We start from the raw sequence: 9,975 nt of genomic DNA, 5'->3' as shown, positions 1-9,975 counted from the left end.
GGGCTATGTGGCTGGATAGAAACACACTCAAAAAGTTAGACTAGACGGGAACAAGCCTTTCATTTCACTGATAAATCTACATAAATACACGATCGAAAGGGGCAACAGGTTCATAGCAGCTAACACCCTAAACCAACTCTGAAGCATCAAGACGTGGTTTCTTACTAAAACAAATCAGCTGTTTTTGTACTTTCCTCTTAAAATTAAGGCAATGAAATGGCTACAGTTCCTAAGGTTATTTTTATAGAACAAAAATATACATGTATTTTCCTCCTCAAGTTCAGGCATCAGAGTATGATTAGTGACTTGTATTACACAAAACCTGCAACGCTGGATTGATGTAAGAGAGACAGAGAGAAAAGAAAGAGAGAGAGAGAGACAGAAAGCAAGAAAAGCAAGCAAGCAGGAAAGCAAGCTAAGAAACAGCCAACAAACCCCTGGTGATGTCTCCCCTTCCTGCTGAATTATAAACCCAATCATCAAAGGGAGGAAAAGCTAGAAAGCGTAAAACCTTTGAAGAGCTTTCAATGTCTCTTTCATTGATTCAAAACTTTTGGGGTGACGGGAAGGAGAAGCTTATTAACATGAAGACTCCTGGGCCCAGCAACCAGACATTAAGACTCTGAAGGTCTACAGATGGCGCTGGGCCTAAGAATCTACCTTTTCACCAGCTCCTCAAGTGATGCAGGCGATCTATGGAGATGTTGAGAAACACTGCCTAGCATATATCCATTTCATATTTAAGGACAAAAATTCTAAACTTTGGCTAGCCACCTAGGTTAAAAGGAAAAAGGCACTGCATATGTATTTCGTGGTGCCCATATCTGTTTGCACATATATGGAATTTCATTTTGAAAATTTTAAATCATCATTCAAAATCTAAAAGACATACGTATGACAGATTGTGGCTAACACTTAACAGCAGAAGCTGATGCCAAGTTGACCTCTCCTGTTTCACTGTATTACATACATATCAAAGTTTCAGGCTCTCCAAAATCCAAAATGGCCAAATGAACTGAGGAATAGGACAAGACTCAAGTCAACTTTCAGCAATTCAGTGCACTTTGCAGAAAGGATCTAAAGCATGAAGTTACGTTGTTTATTTTACACAAAGGAGACCACCGACATTTGCCATAAATTCTTCTAAACTCTTTAAGAAGGCCATCTTCTGCTTCCGGTCCAGCGTGGGAGGAGTGCTGCTTGCAGTGAGCTTGTTGAAGGCATCTGCTAATCTCTGGTAAATAACTGGGTCTTGCTGACTTGACAGTAATGTTTCGACCAGTTCAGAATATTCAGCCTATTGAAGAGACAAAGGAAACACAAGTATCCTCCTTAGAATATCATACAAGTAGATCATATCAGTTACTGGACTGTGGGGTTCCAAAAGGCAGGGGCACATTTTAAGAGCTAACATGTAGAGTAATTCAGCATTTAAGTACTACTGTTTGAAAACCTTTTACACGAATTAATTCATCGATCATTTACAACAAAGCTTTCAGACAGGTACTGTTTCTATTCCTATTCCAGAGCTGAAAGTTTCAGCACTCAGTGAGGTTTAGTGATACGGCCCAGATCAAGCAAGAGTCCAGGCAAGGTAGCCCCAAGACCCATGTGACAAATAACTTTGTTGTGCTGCCTCTTCAAAGCACATTATTCCTATTTATTTTGCATTTTACACATACTCTAAGTCTGCAGTAGTTCCCCAGAGGTTAATAGGGATATATTGTACACCCAGTTCTGAGGACAGCAGTGTGCACAAAGACAGGATAGGCAGGAGCCTTTTGGGAGGAGGGGGCGGAGAAATATATTCCAGCTCCTTCTCCAAGTGGAGCAGGGCACTCTGAAAGCTCCAAACCGGCATTGTGCCCAGCAGCTCTTAGAGAAAGGGCAGGGAAAGGACTTTAGTAAATATAGGAATATGGGAAATTTTCTATTTTTAGTAGTCTATTATAAAAGCTTATAAAGGAAAGTGGAAGAAGGTTTAGGCTGAAGGGAAATTCAACCAGGACAGAGGTAAGCTCTCAAAAAATGCTGGCCTGGAGGCCGGGCGCCATGGCTCACACCTGTAATCCTAGCACTTTGGGGGGCCCAGGCGGGTGGATCACGAGGTCAGGAGATAGAGACCATCCTGGCTAACACGGTGAAACCCCGTCTCTACTAAAAATAAAAAAAAATGAGCCAGGCGTGGTGGTGGGCGCCTGTAGTCCCAGTTACTCGGGAGGCTGAGGCAGGAGAATGGCAGGAACCCGGGAGGCGGAGCTCTCAATGAGCAGACATCGCACGACTCCACTCCAGCCTGGGCGACAAAGTGAGACTCTGTCTCAAAAAAAAAAAAAGCTGGCCTGGCCAGACATAGTGGCTCAGGCCTTTAATGCTAGCACTTTGGGAGGCTGAGGAGGGAGGACTGTTTGAGCCCAGGAATTTGAGACCAGCCTGGGCAACACAGTGAGATCCCACCTCTAAAAAACATTTAAAACTTAGGCAGTTGTGGTGGTGCACAGCTGTAGTCCCAGCTACCTGGGAGGCTGAGGTGGGAGGATCGCTTGAGCCCAGGAGGTTGAGGCTGCAGTGAGCCATGACTGCTCCACTGCACTCCAGCCTGGGCAACAGAGTGAGATCCTGTCTCATTGCAACCTCTGCTTCCTGGGTTCAAGTGATCGTCCCACCTCAGCCTCCCAAGAGTCTGGGACTACAGGCATGCACCACCATGCCTGGCTCACTTTTGTAATTTTAGTAGAGACAGGGTTCTGCAATGTTAAGCAGGCTGGTCTCAAGCTCCCGGCCTCAATCGATCCACACACCTTGGTCTCCCAAAGTGCAAAAATTACAGGCATGAGCCACTGCGCCTGGCATGCTGTAATTTTTCACTGGCTTCTTGGGCTATCATGATAGACCAAAATGGTGAAACCAAACGTTAATTACATTTGGAAAAGAAGGGTAAGGTGCAGCATCCCAATCCCCAACCATGGAGTCAGAGCGGCGCCCCTGACTGCCCTATCCCAGGGACAGTCCTGTTCACAGGCGACCAAGTATAATCTCCTATCATTTCCCTACTCACAAGAAATGGCAGAGGTGGCAAGGCGTGGGGCTCACACCTGTAATCCTAGGCACTTTGGGAGGCCGAGGCGGGTGGATTATTTAAGTTCAGGAGTTCCGTACAAGCCTGGGCAACATGGTGAAACTCCGTCTCTACAAAAAATATGCCAGGTGTGGTGGTGCACACCTGTAGTCCCAGCTACCTGGGGAGCTGAGGCAGGAGGATCGCTTGAGGCCAGGAGGCCAAGGCTGGAGTGAGCAGTAATTGCACCAGCGCACTCCAGCCTGGGTAATAAAGTGTCTTAAAAAAAAAAAAAAAAAAAAAAGCAAGGTAGTAGAGCCTCTGGGGCCAGGCAGGTTTCATACTGGCCATTCCTAAAACCTGCTCTTTTCTACAGTGTGCAAATATGTTAAAATGGAAGGGGAGGGGAGGGGAGGGAGGAAGGGACAGAGGGTGGAAGCGGGGGGGAGGAAAGGAGGGAGGGCGGGAGAAAGAAAGGGAAGGAAGGGAGGGAGGGAGGAAGAAAGGAAAGAAAAAGAAAGAGATAAAAGAAAAGAAAAAAGAGAGAGAGAAAGAAAAAAGAAAAAAAGAAAAGAAGGAGGGAGAGAGGATCAGAATGTAATGGTTTAAATATATGCAGACAAGAAGACTACCTTGCTAGTAAGCAACAAGTATATCAAATGACAGAGAAAGGGCACAAATTTGAGAGGGGGCACCACCGGCAGAAAGTGGCAGCCTACGGCAAAGAGCAAGAAATATAGCCCCAGAGCACCTTCAGCTTGGGGCACAGATGTTACGGGAAATCTAGAGAAAGGAGGTCTTTAAAATAGTGTGGAAGACCTCCTCTAAACCCTTTTTAAAGATGGAAATAAAATGCCACAGCTTCTTGGCCATGCTGGGAGGTATATATATACACATATATGTGTGTGTGTATATATGTGTGTGTATATATATGCATGGGAGAGGAAAATGGGAAACTGAGGCAGCAAAATATTCAATATGGTCCTTTTCATAAATTTCACAGGCACCTATTCTATCAGAAGCGGGGAGACAGGGAAGCTAGCCTAACTCTTCTATTAACCCCATTATCAGTGATGCTTCAGAGTCTTTAAAAGATCAACAAAATGAAATAATATACTGTTTTCTACAATATGCAATAAAATACTGTCTTCCATACTGTCTGAAGGCAGACTCTTCCTTGTCTGCCATCTTGTTTCTCTTACAAAACCATGAGTTCTTCACATACCCATTATGTATTCGTCATTCCTAGCACAGGCTTTGGGGCAGTGACCATTACAAAAGATGGTTCATAATGGTGGAGGACAAAAAATAAATGCTTTGAACTGTCAAACAGCTGTCAGATAAACACCAACTGACATGGGAAAGCTAATAAAGAAGCTAAGAAATATTGCCTCACTGAAACAGAACTGAGGCACTGAGGCACTGCGTCACAGATCCTATAAGAAAGGGGGGATTAATGACCCACCATCTATCTCAACAATTTCTTTGCAAAACAGAATGAGAAGAGTCCCCTGAAAAGAGGCATGTCCAGTACCTGGTGCAAACACACCAACGTGTAGAAAGCTTCGCCAGCCGCAGTGGTCATCTCTGTGTTGTGCTTTTGCAAAACCAGCATATCAAAAACCAGCTGAAATTACATTAAGACTTCTAAATAAAAACACAGGATGATCATATATCCTCCCGTCCCTCCCCAGTCCAAAAAAGAAAAAGAGAGGGTTGGTTGTTATTCTATTTATTAAATCAATCTGAAATTTTCCTTAATGTTTAAAAAAAAAAAAAAGATATTGCAACTTGCTGTGGTATCTGAATAATCAACAATATCAAATTCCCTCAATATTTACCATATCAATCTTCAAGAACACAAAAAATAGTGGATGAGAATATGTCCATGAAGAGTTGATCTCCAGGAAATAACAGTGAACAGGAAGTCATGGTTTCCTCACCCCCGCAAGAATGGAAGCATTTCCTCATTTGAATGCAGAATTCTGTGTACCGACCATACTTTTGAAAGTAGATGATTTTCTGACCTACCACAGACATCTTACCTTCAGAAAGTGCCGTGTTGCTAGAAAAAGTGGTGAATCTGTTTCTTGTGCTTTTGCACACTGTTCAGCTAACGGTGTCAGGGCCTCCAGGCAGAGCTGGCAAACCTCCGAACTCATTCTGATCATGAAGGTCAAAGAACAAACTCGATTGGATATATTCGATTTATAAAAGATAAAAAAAATTATAGCTAGTGTTAAACGGATGAGTGTTTCTAGAAATGAATACAGATACACAAGCAGACTCCTGGGCAATATCTTCACCGAGTTATACAAGGAAAGATTTCCAGTGTTCTTCAGATCGCCTGTAAGGGTTCTGGGTTTGAGCCTGGTGATGTATAGCTTGTTTCAGTTTATGATACATACAACTTATTAAAAAGTCGTATTATTCTCTACAATCACAGCTACGACCAGAGACCCAGCTCAACATTACTAATGGGACCCTGATGAAGGGGTAACTGTGGAACCAGGACCGAATGCCTCAGAGATCTGTGAAAGGACAGGACGAGGCAAACTAACGAAAGAAACAAAGCAGTTACAGAAGTGACCGGTTTTTGTTTTTTGGTTTTTTTTTTTTGAGACAGAGTTTCGCTCCTGTTGCCCAGCCTGGAGTGCAATCACGCAATCTCGGCTCACTGCAACCTCTACCTCCCAGGTTCAAGCAATTCTCCTGCCTCAGCCTCCCGAGTGGCTGGGACTACAGGCGCACACCACCATGCCCAGCTAATTTTTTGTATTTTTGTAGAGATGGGGTTTCACTATGTTGGCCAGGCTGGTCTCGAACTCCTGATCTCAGGTGATCCACCCGCCTTGGCCTCCCAAAGTGCTGGAATTACAGGTGTGAGCCACCGCGCCTGGCCCAGGGTTTTTCAAGAAATAAAATTGAACCACAAAAGAAAAACGAAAAATGTAAACTTAAAACACTTTTTTTTAAAGGAAGACCTTTTTCCCCAAGTGACAAGTAACAATGATGTTCATTTAAAGGATATGATGTCATTCCTAATTCTAGGGAGTACATCAGACTTTTAAACAGATCCTCAGGAAGCTGTGGTATTTTTTCAGGAAAAATCTCACAAATAAATGTGATTAGTTTGTAGTACTGATTACAAAGGGTTGGAAACTGAAAAAGAAATATTAAATTATTTGGATGCTCATTAGTATCCAATTTTTATTTTCATCAATGCAATAAAGTAACTGACAAGCTTCTAAATATAATGATTTCTTTAAAACATGTACAAGATATAGAAAACATGAAGACCAAACTAAATGTAAAAACAGGTACAAATAAAGGGCATATTTTAGTAACTACTATGAAACAAAGTAATAGTCTAAACAACGATCTTCTAGGTAGTTAATAAAAGCTAAGGTCAATTTCAGATACTCTATGTTTACCCTGAAAAAGTAAACAAGGCAGCCAGATTTAAAATTATTAAACAACTTGGGAGTAAAACCGTTTTGTAAATGTATTTCCATTCAAGCGTGTTGAAAAAATTCAAGAAGGTTAATACAAATCGTAAAGACTATGCACAGAGCAGAGTATTCGGTCTTCACGCTTCCAAACACATTCTTCCAGTTGTACTACCCTAGAGAACTGAGGTAAAAGTAGGTAATATGGTTTAACCACACTTAAGAAAAATACACACTTAAATGTTTACTGGCTTGTTTAAACAAACCCTACATGCAAATCAATATGAAGAGTTGACTAAACTTCCTCATCCTGCTGGCTGGCCGCCGCGTGAATACCATGGATCATCAGCGTTGTTTCCGAGAGTCGGAGACGTTCTCGAGGAGGGAAGCACACGGTTCGACCCTGCTGTGCTGGCAACTGACAGGACCCATTCTTCTGGTACGTACTCACCTTCCGGACACTTCTCAGCCTCTACTCTCTTACTTCCTCCTACTCTCCTCCCTTGTCTTTATCTCGTGTGTGTGTGCACGCACACAGGCACATACACAAAGTCCTCCTTTCCTTTCCACCCGTGTCCTCATCCCCACCCTTATCCTGCTATGAGAACTCATGACAAGAGACCTCCCTCTAGGGTACTTATGGATGGTAGAAAAATGGTGCCCCACCACCACCACACCCTCAATATTAACTGGCAAAACCAAGGCATAACGTAGTCAGAACATGCAAAAACTTTAAAACAGCATCAGTCTTGGATGCTTACCATCCCATTTTTACATGGTGCCCCTTGGAAAATGCCTTCCTTTGCTCAATCCTTTAACCTGAGAATGATGTTCAGAAAGTATCAGAGGAAAACACTGAAACTTTTAACTTACTTTATTCCCTTAGTGACAAATTATGAGGTAATCAAAACTGCTAACAGAATGTCGTTTCTAAAAGCACAGGCTTCTTTCTGTGGCACTCCCTGACAAAATGAGTCACTAATGTGTGGGTGCCTGCAGGACTCTGGGGCAGAAACAGAGACTGAGTAAGGGCCCATGTTACTGAGCAGCACGCACAAGTACCCATTAATGAAAATGCAAAAACTGCATCTTCGTGTGCATTGAACAGATACAACTGCTTAATTAAATCACAGACATACTCTCGTCTAAAGTATCTTTGAACTTCAATTACATATAGTTGTATGTTGACATTCAATTTCATTGATTACCTTCAAGAGATCCTGTGACATCAAGGGCAGAATTAGGTTTACTCCGTACAACACAACATCCGCTGCTGACACAGATCTGTTTGCTGCTTGACCTGGCTCATGTCCTCTAAACACTTCATCTATTAAAATAAAAGGATGCAGGCTTATGGTGGTAACATCGATAAATCTTCCAAGTATGTATTCTACCTTTATGAAAATAAACTCACCCCTAGAGGCTAAATAAATCAATGAGTGAATAATAGAGAATCTGATCTCATCCTGCCCAGTCTCTGGCGAGCAGATGCAGGGGACAGCACACCCAGGGGTGAAAAAAAGGATCTGAGACCCCAGCCCTGTGTCATCCTTTTGAGTTTTATTAGGGGATATGAGTACTTGATACGGAAGTATTGGGGAGGTTAAGAGCAAGGGACAGTCTAGAAATAAAACTAATGCTTAATCAATGTTTTGAAATATAAAATCTACTGGCATAGTAGCCATAATATGAGTTAAACAATTTCTATAGAAATATCCATTTGATTTCAAGTGTGTATAATATTTCTAAGCTTAAAAGGAATGCAGGAAATATAGAAATTAAAATGTTACATAAAAAAGAAAGTAATTTAAAAAAGGACAACCAATATGACAAAGGTTATCGTTCTTAATACATATGACTTATATCTAAATTAATGAGAATACTAAGACTTAAACAGACAAATTAACATCTCTAAACAAACATTTATCAAAGTCTTGACTCTAAAGGAAAACAGTCCATTCCAACTATTAATCAAGCAATACAAATGTTAAAAAGATACTACTTCTGATTCATTACATTAAAAATAATTCGTAAAAATGATAACATTTCATTGCTGGTAAGGATAAAATGTGGTTAACCTCAAAAGCAATATATTAAGACCATTTTGAGCATTCTATCTATTAAGGATATAATCAGAAATTCAGACAGCCTTGTCCACAGAAATGATCAGTGCATCACCATTTATAAGTATAAAAAGGTAAATATTCCAGATGTCCAATATTAGGGAACAGGTTAAATTCCAAAATGTGGAATGCCACATAACCATTAAAAATATCATCACAGATTCTAATGACAAGGGAAAGGTTAACACTACATTAAACAAAACGACAGAATATAAAATTGAATTTAGTTCACAGCTTGCCAGGAGTAAAAGCAAAACAAAAGCAAGCTTGTATTTAGAGCATGATCACAAAGAAAACTGAACAAAAATAACCAAAAAAGAAATTCCTAAAATGGAATGTACAATTGACTCTGGATGGTGTCCAAAAGTAAGCATGATTTTTCTGTCTCTATATTTACAATTTTTTTCTATTAAGGGCATATTTCTTATAACAACAACAACAAAAAGATCAAATGAGAGGTATGTGTCTACTTAAAATCCACTTGTTAAGCCTAATGCTGAACTTCTCCCCTGGAATCCGAAAATAAGACAAATCTGGTAGTATGTCAGAAACAACTAGGAAATGTAGTCAAAATACAGATTTCTAGAGTTAATAGGTCTGAGATGGGGCCTGAGTGGGGGCATAGAATAAGAATCCAAGAAAATGGTTATACTATGTCTAGAAATGAAAAATTTGAAACGATGAGCTGATTTATGATACACAGGGTAATCATGACAGTAAATCACCTAAACATATACATGTTTTATCTCTGGGTCTTAACATTTAGTTACAGATTCCTCTGGGTACAAGGTTCTTAGCCTGGGGTCCTGACACACCTGGAAAATTTATAGAAGGTTTCCAAGAGTCCATGAACCAACTAATACTGTATTAGTAAGAGGTTAAGAATGCTGGGCACAGTGGCTCACACCTGTAATCCCAGCACTTTGCGAGGCTGAGGTGGGAGAATCATTTGAGCCTGAGGCTGAGGCTGCAAAGAGCTATGATCACGGCACTACACTCTAGCCTGGATGACAGAGGGAGACCCTGCCTCTCAAACAACAACAAGGAAAAAAAAGAAAAAGTTAAGAACTCCTGGATTAGGCAGAAATGACCTGAAGAAAGTTAGAAAACTTGGGTGAGAGGTTGGGCCTAAAAACAGACCAGAAAGAATTCACTGAGGAAAAGTGAACTTGTACAGTGCTTTTCAGACTATCTCACCTTGGTACCCCTAGTTAACTGCAAAAAAATAAATAAATAAACAGTAAACCTTCTACACTGTGAAGCTGATGGTACCTAGCTCAGGGCAGATACTGGAAAAACCATGGCCCAAGAATAAAAAAAAGAAAAAAAAAAAAAAAAAAAAAAA

General features: G+C 41.0%; 1 protein-coding gene across 1 annotated transcript in view; it reads right to left on the bottom strand.

The window, feature by feature from the left end:
• Positions 1-18: 18 nt before the first annotated feature.
• XPO4 (exportin 4) overlaps positions 19-9,975 on the bottom strand; it is a 115,222-nt gene continuing 105,265 nt past the window's right edge. The window contains exons 19-23 of the mRNA XM_011976541.1: positions 7,716-7,834; positions 6,090-6,220; positions 5,104-5,221; positions 4,593-4,685; positions 19-1,297 (exon numbers count right to left, since the gene is read on the bottom strand). Coding sequence (XP_011831931.1) covers positions 1,100-1,297; positions 4,593-4,685; positions 5,104-5,221; positions 6,090-6,220; positions 7,716-7,834 — 659 coding nt within the window. The 3' untranslated portion in view covers positions 19-1,099. The remainder of the gene's footprint in view (positions 1,298-4,592; positions 4,686-5,103; positions 5,222-6,089; positions 6,221-7,715; positions 7,835-9,975) is intronic.

This window comes from Mandrillus leucophaeus, unplaced genomic scaffold (assembly GCF_000951045.1).
Source record: "Mandrillus leucophaeus isolate KB7577 unplaced genomic scaffold, Mleu.le_1.0 Scaffold168, whole genome shotgun sequence".
In the NCBI taxonomy this organism is placed as follows: Eukaryota; Metazoa; Chordata; class Mammalia; order Primates; family Cercopithecidae; genus Mandrillus; species Mandrillus leucophaeus.
Note: the sequence above shows the minus strand (reverse complement) of the source record. Positions and strands in the feature narration are given on the sequence as shown.